Source organism: Gouania willdenowi, chromosome 5 (genome assembly GCF_900634775.1).
Source record: "Gouania willdenowi chromosome 5, fGouWil2.1, whole genome shotgun sequence".
NCBI classification, from domain to species: Eukaryota; Metazoa; Chordata; class Actinopteri; order Blenniiformes; family Gobiesocidae; genus Gouania; species Gouania willdenowi.
The window spans coordinates 5151577-5174512 of NC_041048.1; the positions used below are offsets into that span (position 1 = coordinate 5151577).

At 37.8% G+C, this 22936-nt stretch overlaps 1 protein-coding gene across 1 annotated transcript in view; it reads right to left on the bottom strand.

The window, feature by feature from the left end:
* Positions 1 to 972: 972 nt before the first annotated feature.
* st3gal8 (ST3 beta-galactoside alpha-2,3-sialyltransferase 8) overlaps positions 973 to 22936 on the bottom strand; it is a 29271-nt gene continuing 7307 nt past the window's right edge. Inside the window, exons 2-10 of the mRNA XM_028446450.1 lie at positions 13904 to 13997; positions 11129 to 11454; positions 10256 to 10400; positions 10043 to 10178; positions 7745 to 7938; positions 5973 to 6152; positions 5853 to 5898; positions 5576 to 5695; positions 973 to 2175 (exon numbers count right to left, since the gene is read on the bottom strand). Of these exons, the coding sequence (XP_028302251.1) occupies positions 2008 to 2175; positions 5576 to 5695; positions 5853 to 5898; positions 5973 to 6152; positions 7745 to 7938; positions 10043 to 10178; positions 10256 to 10400; positions 11129 to 11288 (1149 nt within the window). The 5' untranslated portion in view covers positions 11289 to 11454; positions 13904 to 13997 and the 3' untranslated portion in view covers positions 973 to 2007. The remainder of the gene's footprint in view (positions 2176 to 5575; positions 5696 to 5852; positions 5899 to 5972; positions 6153 to 7744; positions 7939 to 10042; positions 10179 to 10255; positions 10401 to 11128; positions 11455 to 13903; positions 13998 to 22936) is intronic.

The following is a 22936-nucleotide window of genomic DNA, read 5'->3' on the forward strand; positions in this document are numbered from 1 at the left end:
TTCATGAATTCATTAATTTATTGGTATGAATGCGCCCAATACACACTGGCTTTATCAGCCGATTTATTTGACTTTATCAGTCCATCAGATAAAAATCTCTATGTTTACTATAGGATGTGATCGGTAAATAAAAGGATTGCATCAATGTGAATATCATTAATATTATATAATATAAATATTCTCTGTCCTGTCAGTGTCACATCAGATCCACACAGGGACGTGTTCACAATGACCCTCCTTTTATTGGACAGGTCGTTTTCTAAGAGAACTGACTGGTCTGGAGGCAGGACTTTAGTACTCGCTCAGATCCTAGCCGGAACAAAACCGGATCCCGACCAGGTTAGTCATTCAGCTTAAGCTACCATGGTGAATTAGCTCCGTAAGACATTATCCTGCTTCGTAGTCCAGCACACATTGATTAAATCCTGAAAGTTAGTGCGATAAGAGGAAATAAAGCTTTGTAGTAAAGGCCCTTTACGACTTTTGTGAGTTACTTTGTATGTTTTGTCGTTTTGTGTATTTTTAAATTCATTTTGTGTGTTTTTAGAGTCATTTTGTATACTTTTGTTGTCATTTTGTACAATTTTATGGTATTTCTATGGGTTTTTTGAGTCATTTTGTATATTTCTTGTCATTTTGTGTTTTTAATATTTTGTACATTTATTGTCATTTTCTGTTTTTTAAGTCATATTTTATATTGCTGTTGATAGTTTGTGTGTTATGAGTATTTATACTGCTGTTTTGTATATTTTTGTTGTCTTTTATATAATTTTGTTCTCACTGTATATTTTAGGTGTCATTCTGTATATTTGTGATGTAATTTTGGGTTTTTTGTGAGTTATTTGGTATGCTTTGTAATTTTGTGTATTTCTAGTCATTTTATGTGTTTTTAGACTGAGTTGGTGTGTTTTTAGAGTCATATTTCACATTTCTGTTGTTGGTTTGTGAGTTATGAATATTTATATTGTCATTTTGTGTACTTTTCTGTAATAGTGTATACTTTTTGGAGCCATTTTGTGTTTTTGTGCTGTTATTTTTGTTTTCTTAGAGTCATTTGGTGTGTTTATTTTTAATGTCCGCACAAAATTAGACCTAATGTCGCATTTATATTAATGAATGTGTTACTGTTCAGGCTCAGTTTTATTTTCCTTTTATGTAGGACTGAACGCTCACCCACTGAAGACCCAACACAACCAATAAAATAAAGGATAATTTTTTTCTGGTGTTAAAACTTCTCAAAATGTAAACTAACATTCACAGAACTGTGATTGACAGACAGCAGTGATTCTTTAGTACATTCACATTATCAATCATGTGATTATTTTTGGTTGGATCAGGTCTACCCTAGAGGAACGCTACCACATTTGTTGTGAAAATCCAGCAGTCAGTCTGTAGATTCAGTCTCCGACTCAGTGACGAGTCTGGCTTAGAAAAACAATCCCTCCATTAAAACAAGACCCTTAAAAAAAGTTTGTTCCTGTTCTGAAGGAAACCAGCTGCAGATCTGAAAACGAATGAAACACAAACACAGGCTCCTCCCACTTTCCACATCGTAACGAGTCGAGAGAGGTCTATCTCCTATTAGCAAAGCTCCTTCGGCAAAAAGTTCAGTTAAAACAAATGGATGGAAAATAAATGACAGGAGATCCTTCCTGCTTAATGCTTCTTCTTTAAGGGAAAGTGCTTGAAGAAAAAAAGAGAAGAAAAGAAATTCCCCCTGTAAAAATGCTATAAAAATATAAAGTATGTGGTGGTTGTTTCCCACGCACAGACGACAGGACGGACGATTAAAGGGGAAAAAATAGCTTGAATTGTTCCAGTCGAACAAAAGCAGCAGCACTTCCAGCATGATGCGTGTCCACGTGCAGCAGCGTTCTCCACCCAGCGTTCTCACCTGGATGGAGAACTGATAAAGGCAGAAGTGGTGATTGATTACCGTCATCAAACAAGCCGTGTTCACTCAGGCCCAGGCTGAGATCTGCTTGTTTGGAGCCACAGACACAGGTGTCACTTGTGCAGATTGATTTTTCCTTCCTTGGCCAGCTGGTGGATGACCTCGTGCTCAAAGTCGGCGCTGTGGACGCCCGTTTTCCTGAAGGCTCCAGCATGAGGGTTGTTCTCCCAGTAGTGATCCCAGTTTCCCTGCTTGTCTGCACCGTAACCAAACACTGACACCTGAGGAAAAAACACAATGATGTTTGACAAATCCTACCGCCAGTGGACACATCAGAAGGAAGAGTAACACTTTACTTGAAGTATTATACATAAAGGCTGACATTATGCTGTAATTATTATGAGATGAAACCTGTCAGTAGCATAAAATAGGTGTCATGAATGCTGTCATTAAACTCTTATAAAAGTAACTTTTTGTCATATTTGCTAAAGCTGTCACAATGTCAGGACAGCTTTACATGAAATTAGTAGTTTGTGTGAAAAAAACAGACTCATTGAGCACCGCCCCCTGCTGCACTTGCAGCCTTTGGCAGATTGCCAGAATGCACCTTCACCGAGCAAAAAGAACCAATCAGAGCCAGGATTGTGTTTGATGGACTGTCTAACAGCTGTTGCTCACAGGCCCCGCCCCTTTCCCGGAGCTAGAGCACCGTCTTTTTTACAGTGTACTGTATGGTCTGGAGGAGTAGAAGATGGAATTGCTGACTTTTCTGCTTGAAAGGTAATTACTGCTGCTTTATTTACATTATGTTTGATTTGTAATTGTTAAACTAGAACTCTGTAGTGCATGTGTTGTTTGTGTGTGCGCGCAGCAGCCTCCGTGTGGCTGCTGTAAGTGACACTGAGTTGTTGCTGCTGCTGAGGTGTGTGCACATAGAGAGAAAAGCGCTGCAGTAATATGCTTTTAACAGACCATCTTATATTACTGTGATGTTGCTGTTGGGCTAACGTTAGCTTGTTAGCTCCTCTGAGGGTGGGACTTTGGAAAGTTTGGTGGCAGGCAAGAGAGCAGCTGGAAGGAGGTTTGGTTAGGGTTAACCCCTAACCAAACCTAACTAACAAGTTCTGATGAACAGCACGTACCACGTTCCACAGAATTCAGTGCAATGACTCGGTTCCACCATGTAAAACAAATGAAATTGTAATCTACATTGAATTGCCTTTTAAACGATGTATCACACGACTATGTTCCCATAAATTTGGAAATTAACAAAAATGGGGGGTGGGCCCCTGGAACCCATTTCAAAGTGAGTGGCGTTTTGAGTCTGGTGGCCTGGCCTAATAGCTCCAAACTTAGCAACTGACACTTAATGACAGCTTAATGACAGCCATCACGACACCTTATTCATGCTAATGACAAATAATGACGGCGTAATGTCACCCGTATGTATAAAACTTCAAGTAAAGTGTTACCAAAGGAGGATTTAGACACCTCTGTCAAGGAGATACTATTTACACTGGCGTTTATTTATTTGTTTGTCTGTTTATTGTTTTTTTTATTGTATTTATTAGTTTATTTACGAGGGACAGAACAGAGAGCATTTTTATATTTAAAAATAGCAACTGATGCCATGACCATGGGTCATCTAGACAAAGGCTTATTATTTCAGACCCAGTCCCCAACATAAACCAGACAAAGGCAAACAGTGATACATATAGTAGTTATACATACAACATGCTAAAATATAAATAATTTACATACTTTGGAAATTAATTTTGTATTCACAGGCTTGGTTAACTTTAACCAGAGCTTCACTTTGCAGTTGAACAAGTTCAGATCTGTGTTAGCAGGACTAAATATAATGGATTTTGACAAAATCTTAATCAAGATTACATTTGGGAAGGAATACAGATCAATATAATGATTTTGGATCAGTTTGAAAAACAAACAAAAAAATCATTATTTTTCATTATTGGAACATTTTTAAAATTCATATCTCGGTTTGTTATTGACCGATCTTTATGAAATTTGACAAAGTTATGTCGAATTGGTTCATTGATTATCTCACTGAATTTGATCTGAATCGGTTCTGGATTGCACATTTGATCTCAATTTTTCTAAAAAAAAATGGGTGTACTGGGCATATATCTAGACCTACTTTATGGAGGCACAAAGTCACCAGCAGATGGTGCTGTAGAATCAGCCAAACATTCACATTATGTTCCAGAACTTTTTCTGGATACTGGATCTACAATACTTAACAGATCATCTCCAAAATCCAAACTTCTTCTTCCTCTTTTTCATTGTCGATCAGCTCACTACATTTAATTAAAAACTAAAACTAAACAATAAGATACACTGTACATCACAATATATTATTTACAAATTTCACCTTTTCAAGTACAAATATAAAAAACAAGTGGTATGTTTATCAAACTGTCAAATTACATTTTTAACAAATGTTAAAAAACACATGATTAAGAAAAATCGATTCGGACATTTTTTGGATTGCTAAGATAATCGTGTGGTGAAATATTGCGATATATCGGTGAGTCAATTTTGTCTTACACCCTTAACACACTGTAGTTTAGATATAAAACATCACATATCATAGTGTGATGTGGAGCTACCCTGTTATAGTCCAGGGCACGTATGTTCTCTGGCACACGTGCGCCTGCATGCTTAGGAAGAACATGAATTTGATTAATTTGTGTTTCATTTCTTAGTCAACCTACAAACTAAATTAAAACTAAACACAAGTTAAAAGTCTTGTTGAAATGACGTGTACATGATTTGGGCTGTGTTGTAAATGTCAGTGGGTGACTTGAGGTGTGTTCATGTGAATGGTGGCAGAGGGAAAGAAGCTGTTTTTGTGTCTGGAGGTTCTGGTCCTGATGGACCTAAATCTCCTTCCAGAGGGGAGAGATTGAAACAGTTTATGACCGGGGTGGGAGGGGTCGGCCACAATCTTTCCTACACGCCTCAGAATCCTGGAGGCGTACAGGTCCTGGAGGGAGGGCAGATTGCAGCCGATGACCTTCTCTGCAGAGTGGATGATACGCTGCAGTCTGGCCTTGTCCTTGGCCGTAGCTGCAGCGTACCAGATGGTGATGGAGGAGCAGAGGATGGACTGGATGATGGAGCTGTAGAAGTTCACCATCATCTTTGTTGGCAGACTGAACTTCTTCAGCTGCCGCAGGAAGTACATCCTCTGCTGAGCTTTTTTGATAAGGGAGCTGATGTTCAGCTGATGTTCAGCTTCCATTAGTTTTTTAACACTTTTGTAAATAGGGCTCTTGTTTTGAAGTTAACCGGAAGTTTTATCATTGAAATGTGTATTTGTGAGTGTTATGGATCAAATGAGCACATGTTGATATTCTACTTGGTCACTTTCTCACTTAAAACATTTTCAGAACTTTCAAAGGTGGAGAATCAACAGAGATATTTAGCCTCAGTGTGACTTTTTTGTCGTTGTCAGTTTGAAATGCATCTTGGGAAACTTAGAAGTATACTTCAGTCGGAACGTTCACCATCCTAACCATACTTATAGTATATAACGGACAGTATATACTCATTGAGTTTGTAGCGTGTAGTACGGAGTTCGTGTGACATTTTGAACACAGCCTTTGACAAAAAACAAAAACAGTGATACTGAGGAGACTCCGCCCCTTGCTCCTTTACCTGGTCACAGATGTGCAAAGAGAAGATGAGCGCCATCATGCCCGTGGATGGGTATCGGCCGTGATGCTCCGTCCAATGATCGTGAACGTACTGGAAGAAGACCGGATTCACCACCAGCACCTGAACGCACCACAGAGACACAAACCCACACACTCTTTCAATCATGTTCAATGCATCACAATCTGCACCAAAAGAAAACAATGAAAAACAAACATTTTTAAATCAAACATTAAAATCTAAAGCTATAATCATATGAAGTGATTTGAGTTGACTTTACTTTGTCTTTATCGGCGTTGATCCTCTCTTTAACCTTCATGTAGGTCCTGTAAACACACGCACAGTGAGTAATCCTGTCGCACGGTTACAAAGTCTCCACGTGTGTGAACGGCAGTCGTACATTTTGATGTGACCGGTTGAGAGCGCGCTCGTCAGCCACTCCAGATCTTTGAGTTTGAACGGCAGCAGAATGAGGCGGACGCCGTGCTCAATGTCCACGGCACTCTCAGGGTACAACAAGTGATGCGTCGTACGATTTCCAACGTCTTTTTCAAAGCCACGAGTCACCGCCTTGTTCATCCTGATAAGAAAAAAGGAGGAGGAGGGTGAGACGAGTAAGTTAAATTTTTTTTATTTTTATCTACAGCAGCGGTTCCCAAACTGGGGGGGCGTGCCCCTAAAAGAAGACGTAACGCCATTAATTGCTGAACATTAAGCATGGACAAAACAAAGTAAAAACACTTTATTATTTCACATTTTAGGTTATTTTTATGAGTTTCGTTTCTTTCCTTTTTTAATAAAACGTTACATTTTACAATTTTTCAAAGGGGGCGCAACAGAAAAAGTTTGAAAACCACTGATTTTTTTTCTTAAATAAATATTTTTTTTATTTTTATTAACTAATTGTTATTACTTCTATCTACATATCGTATTGTTTCTACTGGTTACACTATTTTTTTATTTTTATATTTAGTTTTTTTATTGTTTTTTTTTTATCCAATGACTGATTAACCGACCGTTTTTTTAATCTATAAAGTCATATTATTACTGATGGGGGTCAAAAAGTGCTGAGTACTAATGCCTCTTTTTTGTTTTGTATAACAAAATTGTATGTTTTGTCTTGTCGAAAGCAGTGTTTCTCAAATGGGGGTACGCTATGGCAATACAGGGGGTACTTGAGAGCGAGCGAGGGGAAAATTCACAAATAAAAGAATTAAAAATATGGGGTTTTATGTTGTTTATTTTTAGTTAAAAATCACAATCATAATTATGATGATGGAAATAATATTGATTAGAACATGAACTGAAAATACACGGGGTGAACCAGATTGGGATTAGAAATGATAAAAACTGTAGGAATAAATCTATTCAGGAGGCACTGAACACTGTTTCATTCTCCTTATTTACAAAATAAGATCCTTTAAAATGTGTGTTATCACTCATTCATTCCATCATTATGATCCATAATTGTTTTTCCCCACAATATTCTAAAAATGTAGTTGGACAAAGGGGGTATTTGTATTCAGAAGTAAGAGGAAGGGGGTACGTGAGCCAAAAAAGTTGAAGATTCACCGCTATATTTTTAAGAGTTTTGAAGAATAGTCAAAATGTGTACTTTTTTCAATAAAGGTTACATTTTTAATTATTCACAATTAAAATTTATGTTGTTCAAAGGTGGTAGGGGACAACAGAAAATGTTTGAAAACCACTGTTCAACAATTTTTTCTTTATACAATTCTTTTGATGCTTCTTTTCTAATTGTTTTTACTTTCTATCGACATATTTGATTGTTTCTACTGCCTACACTGTTTTTTTAAATGCTGGGTTTGCTGAATTTATATAGTTGTTTTTTTTTTTTTGCTTTATCTAATGACTGATTAAATGACAGTTTTTTAATCTTTAAAGTCATTCTAACTAATGGTGGGTCAATCTCTAAGTGCTAAGCGCTGTCACCTTTGTTGACCTTTTTTTAATCAAATTTTAACATTTTGGCTTTTCTAAAAAATGTGAACGAAAATGCTGATTCAGTGCAATCTACCGACATGTACTCATAAAGTTCCTTTGACAGCCAGGAACGTTTTGATGGATAAAGACAACAGGTTGGACTGAGATCAGTACTAGGTTTGAATTATGGATCAAATAGGAGATTTGTGTGTGTTAGATGTGCTCTACCGGATAATGATGCCATGGGAGTTAATTAAGTTTCCATGCCCAGAGTTCCTTAAGTTGCCAGAGTTTCCAACCACTGCACAGCTGCGGCATTGAGAGGGGAGGGGCTTGAAGTCCAAAGTGGGCGAGGCGATGACCTTAAACAGCTCCGACATGACGCCCTCTAAAGTCTGATCTTTACTGGAGCGCTGAAGGCTCTGAAAAAAGAGTGGGTGTAATATTAAAATGAATGTGGCTTCAGTGCACGTGCACACCTGTCCACGCTCAGAGACACACTTTGAACAGATCACCAGCACACACACAAAGTGTCTTTGGGAAAACGCACAATCCAAACTGCACACTGTGCTGCAGACTGATGATGTTAGCAGCATCAGAGCCCCGCCCCCTTTCCTTTTAATCTACTAATGGCTTCTAATCTATACATGCAGGAAAGAGTCTCAGACATTTGTCTGCTTATGCACAAGGTCCACAGTTTATGCCAAGGTAAAGAAAAAAAAACAGAATGACTGGGAGGTTTCTATTTTCAGAAAAAGCAACTTTGGTACCCACAGTAAAAAAAAAGTAGATTTACTATTTCTTTCTGTTTTTAAAAAAAACTTTTTTAAGATGCTCTAACAATTTGCCGCATGTAAAAAACAACAAAACAACAAATTAATTTAAGTGCTGTCAAGAGATAAAAAAAATTGTGCAATAATTAATTATGCTCTTTAATTAATTAATCTATTTTTTTTACCGCACTTAAAAAATTGCTGAGAAACACCTTCAGTTGAGGTTTTTTTTTTTTTTAAATCACATTGTTGAGGCAGATCAAAAGATTAATTTATAACAAAGTGTCTTTAGAAAGTAAATTATTGTTTTTAACAGACTTGAACAGATGCAGGCGTAGCCATTTACATTCCACTGTATTTGAAACTAGTCCCAAGGGCTACATGTCATTGATGTGTACTTTAGTCAATCTCCAAATAATAGAAAATACAAATTAAATAAAACATCAGGACTTATTCATTTTGGCTCTGAACCCTGCCATCTTGTCCAGTTTTGGCAACACGGTGTGCTCTCAGCATGCTGCGGTTAGCGCTGTCCGAGTGTTTGCACTAGCTGCTACATGTCTAGCATCAAGGTGCTAGTGGAGGCTGCAAAGCTCCGGTGTTTGGCAAAATCTAGCTCGATTTGCACACAACTGGGCTTGTGTTTTCCATCTGGTGTTATATTCGACCTCGGGAGAAGAAAACACATCCGCTGGTGCCACATGTTTTACAAAATAAGCTATTTTTCGCACCGCGGTTGAGTGTTTTGCCTCTAATGAGCGCAGTTCTAACTCTGCCCAGGGATGCACATATTCGGACTCGGGAGGACCAGACCTTCCCGCGGACACCTTGTTCTTCCAGATCTGAGCATTTTTTGATTATATAATAACCACTGAATAGCAATGGCTGACATCTTGAAGAAAAGCTGTCATATTGAATTTTTGAGTGGCCAACGCCTTTTTCCAAAAATAGTGGCCCTTAGAGAGTATCTGTGCCAAATTTCATGCTTTTATACCAAAGTAAACTATTCTCTTGAAATATGCAATTAATCTGCTGCACTACTAGACACTGAAGCAGAGAAGAAGAGCTCTCCGAATGAAATTTACTCTCCTTTAAACAGTGTGCGGCTGACACTTTGGTGGTTGAAGTTAGAAAAGAAATCAAGGACTGTTGAAGGACTCCCACCCAGAAGGACTTTTATCCTCAGGGTTTGTGTGTCTGCAACCGTCCTGAACCAACTGAGGTCAAGCTGAACTATTTAAAATGTTGAACACAATAAAAAGACTAGAGAAAAAAAATCTCAAAGTTCAGGGGTGACGTCTGCCCTGCAGTGATCCTGCCGTGCTGATAATGAATAGATTTCATGTCCAATGTTTTCAGTGTCTGTTGGTACAAAGATTGCAGTTGTTTGCCGATCCACACTGGACGAGATGACAGGGTTCAGAGGGTTTTGATGTGCTGACTTAAAGCATTACATATTAACCTGAGACTGACAAAACTACACATCAATAATTCCCTTGATGGTCAAAACTAAAGGTGTCAGGAGCCCTTGGCACTAGTGTCAAAGACAGCGAAATGGGAATGCTGTTACTTATCAATCTTTTGATCTGCCACAATAATGTAATTTGACTCAAGTTGAGGGCGTTTCTGAGCAATTATTCGGTGAGATTAAAAAAAGAGATTAATTAGATTAATTAATTACAGAGCATAATTCATAAACTGCTTATTTTTTTTAAATCTCTTGACAGCACAAGTGATGTGATTTTGCTCTTACCAGCCACCAGGAGACTGCACCAGCATCAAATTTGTCGGTGTCTTGGAGGATGGGCTGCTGCTTTGGATCATAACGTTGGCTGAACCATTTTGAGCCGTCTAGGTCCGATACACACGACTCAGAACAGCCACAGAGCCTGAAAGAGGACAGCACAAGAGCCAGGATTGGGTCAGGAATCATGGGAAACTGAGTCCTAGACCTCTACTGTGTTACCTCTGGTCATCCTGGGACTCCTTCAAAGACTCTTCCTCTCCTTCTTCTTCCTCATCTTCCTTCTCTGGGTCTTTGGTATCAGACAGCTCTTTTCTGGGTGGAAGTGAGGGTTCATGGCTCAGGTGTTTTTGAGAAAGGCCAATACCTACAACCAAAGAAGAAGAAAAGCAACATGGGAACTAATGCTGTGCGATGAAACAATATATATCGTAGTGCGATATAAAAACGTCTACCATACAAGGTTCAACGCAGCTTTTTTTTTTGGCCAGATTGAGTCCCCCGAAGCGACCAAAATCATCAATTAGTCTGGTTACAAACTGTGTCCCTACAGCCAATAGCAAAATAGCTGCAAATGTGTCTCACAAATGGAAGTGTTAATTTATCTTCTGCTGCCCTAGAAGGACTTTTAAAGAATATAACGAAGCCTCTGCTATCATCAATGATCTTTGATGGAGTAAAATTCACTGCAGGTACAGTTTAAAACAATAGTAGTGGCCATTATTGTTGGTTTTGTGCCCCATGATGGCCTTTCCCCATACAAATTTACAAATCAGAACACATGTGAGAACAGTACTGTATATGGAGCAAAACTTACCAATATTCCTTCATTGAGAAGATTCTTAAAGAGGAAGTACCATTTATTTTGGGATACTTTATTTTGTTTATTTTCAAATATAATAAAATATATAATGAATAGCAATTTTCCGTCATTTTAAGAAAAAAAAAATTATATTGGGATATATATCATTATTGGGATATAAATCTACCTATATAGTGATGTGAAATTTTCTCCATAACACTAATGGGAGCTCTGTTACCAAACCCAGTATGCCTACACGAGGAACCTTTTTTTAAACCTTTGTCTCCCCTCACCTGTCTCCCTGCTGTTGGGTTTGTCGCTGCTGTCGGGCTGAGCTAATGGCAACAGGAAGTTTCTCTTCTGGATGCTCTGGCTTGCGAGCATAAGGAAAAGGATGGTGGCAATTACTGCAGCAACACACAGTTTCTTCCTCAAGAACATGGCTGAATGCATGAATGGGGGGTAGGTCGTGTAGAGCGGTCAATCATTTGGCTATGTTGGCATTGTCAGACTCAATCATCAGTCGTCATCTGGATGTTTTCCTTTGTTCTGTCATGGCTCCGCTCTTATTCACCTCCATGAAGAACTTCAAAGGAAGATATCAAAAAGGAGACACTTCCTAGGGAGAAAAAGATCAAAGGGCATAGAATTGAGCATGAGGTGGCCTAAAGGCTCAGGGTTGATTACCCTGTAGCTGGCCACCTTTGATGAGGGTGCCTACGGTGATCAATATAGGTTACATTATTGTTGTGTTAAAAAGGTCAAAACATCCCCTGATTTAAAGAAACACTACTTATGATGTGTCCCAAAATTTATATTTACAGTTTTTTTTGTTTTTTTTTCTACAGTTAGAACAAAAGTTTATTCATGAATGACTCATAAAAACATACACACAAAACATGATGAAAACAGGATCACATTCTGTAATATTTTATTTATTTATAAAAAAAGATTTCATTTGGGGTCATTTTGCAAATTGCTGTTATTGTATATTTAAGTTTTTTTTTTTAATTTTCTGATATATTTGTCGTTGTTTTGTGTTTTTCTGTCATTTAATATATTTTGTCTATTTCTATGTAATTGTGTGAGTTTTATGGCGCTGTATTGTGTATTTCTATGTGATTTTGTATGTTTTTGGAGTAACTTTAGTTTATTTCGCTTTTTGTTTCGTATATTGTTCAGTTATTTTGTATCATTTTGTCATGTTGTGTGTTTTGTGTATTATCCATCATTTTGTATGTTTATTTTGGTAGCTGCCAGTTGTTCATGTGTGCACCAGATGAAACCACAACATAACTCTCATAAAAGTTGTACCAAAAGTGTATTGTTACATAGATCCCCGTTAGAGCCTTGCCCACCCACTGATCATCTTAGTGTAAAAAAAAGCAGTTATAGCCATGTCCCTAATGAGGGCCTAGTCATTGATGTTATTATATTATGGTGACATCAGCAACAAGAAAACCCTCCCCCCACCCCACATCACAATAAATAACTTCACAATAGTTAATGCAGCGTGAGCCGATTCCTGATCGTGGTAAAAAATGTTCCCTCCCCTCACATTTTCTCCTCCACTTTACCCCCTCTACTCTGTTCCAGCAGGAATGTCGTTCTGCAGACGGACTAGGTCTGTAAATACCAATCAGATCTGGATTCAATTCAGCATCTCCTGTTTCAGCCCTTCGGGCCTGTTTTTAATGGTCCTGTGTGTGTGTGCGCGTGTGCATGTTGTTTCCCACTTTTGGGAACAGTTTAGAACCTTTGATGTTATTACCAAATCCATAACCAATACTCATCTTAATTCTTACTGGCCGCCTTGAGCCAAATGTGCTCAGCATTTCCATGATTTACATTATGTCAACTCACTTGTGCCAAAAATGGAAGCCGATTCCCAACAATGTGTCTGTTTAATCAGATTTAAGTAGCCACAATTTGATTGATAGAGGTACGCACGCGCACACGCACATCTAATAGTATTACTTTCCCTTCTACAGTCACTACTAAAGCCCTTTTAATTCTGCACTGTGTTGCGTAAGTACAGCAGTAGGAGGAAAGACTTTTACAAATTCTCTCATTTGAGACTAAATGTATTGTTTCATTTACTTTTAATTTGTTTGTTTTTTTATTTTTGTTTTTTTGCATGCAGCTAAGTGCTTTATTCATCTCTATTCTCAGAAAGCTGGGGTAATTACAAAAGAGAGCTTTAAGAATAATACATTAACTAAATTCCACTTGAAATTACACTCATTGTTTAGAATTTGTAGATGAAGCCTTAGGAAACCAATGTTCCACACACGTTTAAGACACATGTAAGAGAGCCCGCTGTTCCACAAATGAAAAAGTATATGAAATTGCTGAGAGGGTACTTATGATATGAATAGGGGGTACACATGATTTGAAAAAAATGTGAAGCGGGTACACGGGACAAAAAAGATTAGGAACCACTGATCTAGAACCATAAAACTTATGGATAAAGCAAGGTTATAAGTGTTAGAGATTTTATTCTAAGTAAGAAATAAAAGCCTTCCTTTGGATATTGTTTCACTTTTTAAACTATGAGAAGGAAAATATCATTTAGGAGGGTTTATATTTTGGAAAAAAGTTAATTTAGAATAAATGTTCAAAGAAGATGGTTTTCAGTTTACGGTGTTAAAGTTTGAAATGATCTTGAGGATCACTTAATTTAATGAGGTTACTGTCTAGGTTCAAAAATTCTTTAAAAACAAAACACTTTGCACCTATTGAAACATAGGTTGATAAACGGATGAATACCGCTGTTATTAAGTTGTTTCTATTGTGTTTTCTATAATGCTGTTCCAATCCATTTTTGGTTGTTAAAATAAATGTTTATTTTTTTTATTGTAGTGTAGTGTGACATATATATATCTACTGTATCTATCTATCTATCTATCTATCTATCTATCTATCTATCTATGTTGCTCTTTTTACTCATCACCACCGAGTAGGTAGCTTCAAAAACAACCAACCTTTAAACATCAATCCATCCATTTCATTTTCTAAAATCCTTGCCAATAGTGTGGCGTGCCATGTATAAATCTTTAAATTCTTACCTTTACTCTGTCTGAGGGCTTCGTCTGGAGACACAAAGACTGCACAGCCACTGCAGCTCTCACTGGGATGTAAATGTAAATGAGTTTTCCAGAGCTGAAAAGAAAACAAATCCTCATGTAAACTTGGAGGACTTTACAGTATTTGATCCAAAAGTGCTAAAACCCCATTCAGTGAGTTTGTAGAAAAGGCCCTGGGAATGACAATTTCAGGGAAAATATTCAAAATGGACTGAAGACAAAAAGGTTTTATGTATACACTTCCGTGTGAGAATAGCATGAGCCGCAGAAAAAAATTCCACAGAGTGAGGTAAGCTTCTAGATTAGCAATTGTAATGGCTTGCTAGCACAGACCTTGACTGTGTTGTATTGACTGTGCAAACTAGTGTGGGTACAAAGGGCTTTAATCAACCGAGTGGGAATTGATCGACTGGATGTTTCCTAAAACTTTACATAGCAATGGAGAAGTGAATATCTCAGGGTTACCCCATGTTAAATAAGCCCAGGTTTGGTACTTTTACAAGAATGATCATCATGAATTATATGTACTGTATAGCTAACAGCAATAAAAGCATAAATTTTTAATCTGTATCCTGAAAGGTTTTCTTAGGTGGATGCTCAAAAGTAGAACCAAGAACAATGAAAGAGTCGCGCTTTACGCCTCTATACCTTCAGAATATGAGCTTTTTACTGTACTTTAGCATATTGACAATCCTTTTATTTGCCCGGGAAGAGAAAAGAACCGTGTCAACTAAACATCCACAGAGTTCAAAGGTATTAAAATCACCTTTCCTTACCAGTCTGATCAGAATCACAATCAGAAGTTCTTTATTTATCCCAGGGGGAAATGAGTTATGTCACAGACGCTTGAGAAATATTATAAATGAAAAGAATAAACACTAAACAAAGAAAGAAAGAAAACGTACATATATAGGTAAAAGACTTTTAATTAAATAAGGATGAAATACAAGTGCATACATTACAGTAGGAGAAAATAAAATAAGATTCAAATTAAAATAGTAATAATACACATCCAAACATAATAATAATAATAATAATAACAATAATAATAACAACAACAACAACAATAACAATAACAATAATAATAATAATAATAACAATAATAATAACAACAACAACAACAATAACAATAACAATAATAATAATAATAATAACAATAACAATAATAATAATAATAATAATAATAATAATACTACATTTTATTTGAAAATCAGCGCCTTTCAGATCACCCAAGGCCACTTTACAGTGCATAATAAAACCACAACAGTGCATAGTATAAAATCACAATAAAACAACATTAAAAGTGAAGATAAAACAAAGACAGAACAGGAATGGTCAGGTGGAAAATGCTGTTGTGAATAAGTGGGTTTTTTTTAGTCCGACTTTGAATTGTGAGAATGAGTCCATGTTCCTGAGATCCAGAGGTAGTGAGATCCAGAGCCAGGGAGCAGAGCGGCTGAATATATAGATATATCTCTCTCTATAAAAAAACAAGGATAATCTGTGTGTCTGTCTGTGTTCCTCAAATATCTCTGTGTATCAGGATCAGACCTGAGAGTTTCAACATGGTTGCTGCTTGGTTCAAGGGTGTGCAATGTCGGATTTGTTTGGACGCCCCGTTTTTATGCCCCACCTCCTGAGTCAACGGACTCAGTGATGATGTCATCAGTCCTAGCTCTACATTGATGTCATCAGTTAGAACATTAGAATATTGGAACATTGGTCCTACCACAGTAACAATGTCATCAGTCCTATCTTTACAGTGAGAACGTCCCACTTTCAAACACAACCTCATTTGACCATCCATGAAAAAGCTACTTCCACTTCCACTTCTCTATAGCAATACATACTTCCTTATGGGCACTGCACTAGTATTCAAAAATCAGAAAGGTTAAAAATACCCAGTTGGAACTTCAACAGCCAGTGCTGATCATGTCAAAATTCCACAGTAGAACCCACAACCTCCTGAAATGTGAATAAATATTAACTCAGTTGCTGATAAAGTGATCGATGATTGAATGTCTGCATGATAAGTCTTACCTAGAGGTACAAGTGATGAACGAGTTTTTGAATTTAAGGATTTTCAATGTGCCCAGCACTAATTTGCTTTCTGAGATTAGCAATAAATCCTCCTCAAGTGCGATAAAGCTGTTTGAAATGTATTAAACTAGAGGTGAAATGATCAATTCAATCAAGAAAATTGATTGTTTATAGGGGTTTGTCATGCCTTTAATGTTGGCATGAATCAAGATTCAAGATGTATTGAGTTTTCTATTTTGGCGATATAGAAAACTACAATATCGCATATATCGATATATATCGTTATTTGTACAAAAATACTTGTTTTAGGAGTCGCTGCTTTTACCAAAACAACATGTAAAGCACAGTTAGATGGATTCCTGAGTACGTTCTAACCCAGACCTTCCCCATAACAAGCTACACTACAGAACTCACTCACACGTACTGTCCCTTACAGGTGAAAAAGCCAAAAGTGACACATATTGTGCAGCTGTTTGTTAATAAATGAGCCTGTGTGGCATCTTGCATCAACAAATTTAACCCAGAATTGTATTTCTGGTCAGAATTCATTTGAAAGTGATACTGGAGCTTGGTTGGGGGGTGGGTCAACCAAACTTTATTTTATCAATGACCTGTTAGCAATTAAAATCACTACATGCTGTAAAATCACTTTACTGCTGTAATCATTTTACTGTAGGCTACTTAGCGATTCAAGTTACTAATTACAATATGATTATGGTTCAAAGCAACATCAAATGTTTTTTATCAAGGGGAGCCAGCCAGCCAGCTGGCTGGCTCCCCACACCGTGCATGAAGTGGGCCGGTCTGTTAATGAATCCCGGGCCACAGCTCAGCATCAACAGCAGCAACAACACGTGTCACTTACAGCAGCCACACGGAGGCTGCTGCGCGCACATGAACCACATATGCACTACAGATTTCTAGTGTAACAATTACAAATCAAACATAATGTGAATCAAGTAGCAGTAATTACCTTTCAAGCAGAAAAGTCACCAATTCCATCTTGCCACTGATTGGTTCTTTTTGCTCAGTCGCGGTGTATTCTGGCAATCTGCCAAAGGCTGCAGGAGCAGCAGGGGGGCGGGGCTCAATGAATTTGTTTTTTTCACACAAACTACTAGTTTCATGTAAAGCTGTCCTTACAAAGTGACAGCTTTAGCAAATATGACAAAAAGTTACTTTTATAAAAGTTGCAGACTGCACCTTTAAGGCTCAAACATACTCGGCGGACATCCGCAAAGCTCAGATTTTTCAACCGCACGGAGTCCGCTGTGTCGCAGTAGAGCACTGCTCAGTGATACTGCATGTACCACATTCGTCACATCGATCCACAGTAAATGTAACACCGACCTGCTGAGATGAAGACAAGCTACAAAAGTACAGACACCTTTAAAACACATCCCAGAAAGACTACAAGGGCTATAGAGTAGAGCTAAGGATTGTGGGAAACGTAGGATTTTACTGGAAACTACTATGCAGCGGTGTGCTCCAGGTACGTTCCACCAAAATATGTCTGGGCTGGTTGTAAAATGGATGGATGGATAGAATCTCTAGTAAGCTCTCAGTTGCTGGGTTCCCATTACAGATTTTCTCAAAATAAAAGCGATATTTCTAAATGTCGACAAAGTGTAATTACGCTTTGAACGTGTTTCCATTGAAGGTTGTTTTGGGCAGGCGCCTGGTAACTCCTGTAAAATTTCACCCCGCAAAACTTTGTTGCAGATAGATGGATGCTCAAAACTCCTTCTAAAACTCTGTATTCCTTTGTTGTTTGCTGTCTAATGTGACAGTAATACTTCTTAGGTATAATGGTAGGAAAAATGTGTTCTGTTCACACACGTTGCGTCATGTTTTCTCGTAGAGAAGTGGTCATGTGACCAGGTATGTCATGTCATGTGACAATGTACGTCACGTTCTGTGACATGTATTTGCGGAAAAGTTGTTTCCATAGTGTTTTTGTGACACATTTCAATTTAAAAACATCTGAAATTCCTCCTCACGAAAGCAGAAAAACTTTTTAGCGATATTTGAGTGTTTTTTTTTCATTACCAATTTGTATTGCGCTGTTTAGATTTTGTGTTTTTCCAAGAGTAATGGAAACCCAGCTAGACTTTTGACATTTAGAATTGGATTTATCAATTTCCTGACAAACTTACCTTTTTAAATCCAAATTTGAAAAGCTGGCAAACTGAGCAATGTCGTTGATTGAGGTTCAGCTGTAGCATGTAAACGTGGCATTGGGATGGTCGTTTTTCAAGACTTCATGTAATGTCGATCTAATGTAAAGAAGGAGCTGTCGTGGCAGTAGATTCTTTTGGCTCTGAAGTTACTTCCTTTCTCTGAAGTCTTCAGCACACATGTGTAAAACGCTGATTGAAGACCACCACAGCAGGGAAAAGGTTTAGTTGGGACCACCACACAGACAGTGGTGGGCTAATGACTATCAGCTGAGTCACAGCCCAAGATGTTATTTTAGGGTCTGTGGGCTGGGGGAGGGGCAGGAGTGGGAGTCAGGGTGATTTAACAATGTTGGAGATCCCATGGTTTCCTGTGCTGAAAAAACCCTGTGGCCAGCCTCTCTTCCTGCTCTTACACAGTGACCTCTGACCTCTACGGTGAGAACACGATGGAAAGCAGCAGCACAGATGGTACGGAGCAATGACGAGCTGGAGAATGGAGTCCAAAGAGGAAACAGTACAGCCTGATTTTCAAAATCTTGAATTCCACTTTACACAGATGGGCTTTCCTGAGGGAAAAGACTGTATGCACGCTGTATGTACTGTTGTTTTTTCAGGAGCTTGCCTGGTTTGACAGAAGACAGTGACAGGAAATGTGATTAGAGTAAACTAACAGGATGCATCTGGTGTCTTTCTGCAGATGCATTCAGCAAAATGAGTTGCAATATGATTAGGATGCCAACTGATATACAAGCATTATGGTATAGCACAGTTGCTTGCATGGTATGAGGGCAAATATTTGATGCTCAGAGATAGGCAACCTTTATCAGTCAAAGAGCCATTTTTACCCATTTCCAACAGAAAAAAAAGCTTTAGGAGTGTCAAACCCTTTTGACATTTAAAATGAAGATAAAACTGCATAAAACGTTTTTTTTTTTTTAATCTTTATGCTGTATATAAACAAACTATAGCGTGTTGCATTTATGAAATTACTTAACTTACAGAAAAAAACCAAGACTCTGGGTTGAAGGTTTAAATAAAATACTAAATGTCCATTTGAGTTCTTGTATTTAAGAACAAAAAGCCGAACTTCAGTTTCATGGTCACTTAGCGAAAATGTGTGCATTTCGAGGGGACTTTTCTTGAAAATTTTATGACAGCTACTCCAGCTTGAGTTTAAAAAAATTGTCAAAGCTCCTTCAAGGGGTGTGGCCAGGATAACCCCTAAAAGGTGATTCAGTGAGGTTTAGGTTAAATGGACAATGTTTGAGTCCTATACTCAATATAAATTCCTCTCAAAGTTAAAGTCAGAATCCTCCTTGATGAATAAATACACAGAATGAATTTTTGCCCACAAAGCCACAGGGAGCCACAGTAGAGGGATGAAAGAGCCATGCGTGGCTCTGGAGACATGGGTTGCAGACCTTTGCCTCAAGCCAACATGACAACAACATTTAACCTGAATGCATTTTTAACTACGTTACTTTTGCAACTTTAAATGTACCATTTACAGAAAATAAAGTGGCTGAAGATTGTTTCATTATTGCAGTGGTCATAAGTAGTGATTACTACCTTTGGATGGAAAATGTTAGTCATGCCACCCACATAACAACCCTTTCCACTCTCCTTTGAAAGGTTAAATTACCCGAGACACAATACTTGTACCAAAATGAACCCTTTTCACAAATCATGGGAATTCAGGCCCTTTTTTCTTCCTTGAGTGACAAAGTTGGCTGGACTGAGCTCTAATAAAAAACCAAGCCAGAGAGAGACTGCACACTGAGGAGGCTAGAGCGGTGCCAGTAACTTAATTTACCCTCCTCTGATGGAATATTAAACTGTGTTTTTGTTCAGGTTTTTACAAAACGAAGGGAACAAGATGTTGACTAAGTGTTGCAAGAGAATGGACCTCTGAAACATCTAAACAGCCACAGAAAACAGACATGGCTGTCTTGTTATCTTTGTCAGGGCACTGATACCGCAAAGAGCCTTTCACCCACACCCAACCACAAATAACCATAAAAGCCAACTCCAAAGAAGGCCATCCAAAAAAAACCCCAAAAAAGTTAAATCAGGTTTTTTTTTTTAATGTGACCCTAAAAACAAAGGTAACCTGTTGAGCATCACGTTCCTGCTTTATTGGCATGTTTGAATATATTTGGGATTTAAATCCACCACTGCTAACTTTGCCAAGCTGTAGCAGTGCCACAGGTCTACATCCGCATTATTAAGTTGTAGAAATGTGCCTTTCACCACCCGTTGAAGAAGCCTGGCCATGGGAGGAGGGGTGGTGTGCACAGGAGTGAGACGAAGAAAAACATCCTCCACCCAGAATCTCTATTTTCAGTGAGGAGTTTCAAGATATGAAGAAGAGTGAGTGAGCGAGGAGGCAACGACCTTGGACATTAGTTGAGGCACATTTTGTGTTTTACATGCATTGTTATTTACCAACGTCATGGCAAGGACGTTTCCTTAGTAGTGAACCTTAACCTTAAACATAAGAATATTCTACAATTGAATAAAATAAATGAAAAATAAATCCAAAGACCCTGAAAAAGAACAATAAATCCAATGAAAACTATATCTTAAAGTGCAAAACAACCACTAGATTAACCTTAAACTTCAGAATATTCTATAATTGAATATAACAGATTAAAAAAAAATAACACCATAAATGAATAACCAAAATTCAAGTTTACTGTCGGTATTTAGTTCTATCAGCTGCTAAAAGTGCTGGAGCGGAGTCTGGAATGGACTGCTTATATCAGAGATTTTAGATGCAGGCAGAAATGATGTGATTTGTTTTTTGTTTTGCCGATATTCAAAAACGGATCATTTGTGATGCATGATGGTCCAATGATGTCAGAGAATCTAGTTCTTAGCCAATGGCAAAATTCAATTGTAATACTTTTCAACCCATAGAGGGCGGTCACTCTTACATTTTTACAACAAAATATGACAAACTGAAATTCTTTGACTAAAATGTTGAACAGCACTACTACTTCATACCCAAATCTATACGTATTTAGCAGAAAAAAGTGGTTTTGGGGTTTAGTTACTCCTTAATGTTTAAGAGAATCTAACCAGTAATAGTACTTGATGGTGTTTGTTTACTATGGCCGGGAGAAGGGCCGAGTACATACATTTCTACAAATGGAAACAATTTTTCGTTTTAGATCAATGCCTGAAACTGGTTAGTGAAACCAGTTGAGGAAAAATGCAAGGAACTAGTTGTATTTATGCTTACTCATCAGGGAACAAGAGGTATCACACACAACTGCACGCTGAATGAGCTAATATAAACAACTACTCCAGATATAAATAAACCTCTAGTTCATAGTACTTTTTTCTCTGATTCATCTGCATTACTCGTTACTTTTGGTTTTAGTTGAGTGAAATGACGACTTTTAAAAGCGTGTGAAAAATAAATGCACACACAAGTAGTGTGTGTGTATGTGTGTGTGCACGGAGAGAGGTTAGCTGCTTTCTTGTTGGAGACGGCTGTGCTGCAAACGCTTGCCCCGCCTTACCCAGGTTTCTATTACGTTGCTGCTCAAGGGAACCCATGTCACAAGTTGTTTTTTCACAACCCCATTGGGGGGGGGGGGGGTAGGTTTTATCTTTACTTAAAACCGGGCTGCCAGCTTAAACAGAAATGCATCATAGTACAATATCACACATTAACAGCTGATTAAATGTCTAGAAAGTTTGACAAAAGGACAAATATGTCCAATTCTGCCAATAATCCTGCTAAAAGTCTCTCGCGATAGGATCAAATAGTGATTATGTTATCCTGTGACCCAGAGACAGAAGCAGGAAATAAGAATGATTCCTAGGGCTTTCAAATTTCTGTGATCGTGGAAAACAATCTTAGCTGTTTTTATTCTCTTTCTTAATTTAAAATTGGCTCGGAAATGCCTCCCATGCATGTTTTGGGACAATATCAAACATTATTTTTCACCAGAAAACAGATGATTGAATGACAAATATGTCCAATTCTTCCGAAAATCAAGTTTAAAATCTTGCGCAACATGTTATGGCTGGAGTAGTGATCATGTTATCCTGTGATTGAAAATACATGCAGAGCTTCATCTGAAGTGTGTTTGTGATGAATGGGTGGTTCAGATTATTATGACTGCATTCAAATCTGACAAATAATCACTTGAATAATCGCAGTTTCAATTATGACTGAAATAATTGTGATGATTATTTTTTCTATAATAGAGCAGCCCTATCTAAGCAAGAAAATATAATGAAACTGAAAGGAAACGAACAAGTGCAAAGTGATGCAGAATGAGTAAACCTTTTGAAATTTTGAAATTTAAAATCTAAACCCCTAGAAGTCCTGGACCCACGTATATTTTCAAACACCTTTGGCCGGTTATTTGTGAACTGACTGCGCATTCAAAGGACATTACGTAATTATAGATGAACGGCACCTGTTAAACTAAAGTGGGATATATGCCAAAGATCATCACCATGGACAGCAGATGATGTGAGAAATGCAGTCGCTAGTCCACAATGTCATAATATGTACTTCTCTCAGATAAATGGTCAACTATATTGACTGGTAAAGCTGTGAGGGCCTTGTGGCTACAACAATGACAGCAGTAGGTTCTATAATCCATCACTGGTAGATCAACTGGGGAATGTGTTGACCAACGTCAACAAAGTGCTGGTGAGGAAAAGCCACAGTCTGAATATAATTGACTTTTTATTTGTAATTGGCAAGGACATTATATAAAAACTGTTAATTACAATAATTACCAGCCTGTAATTTCCCGATCTCTGAAGCTAA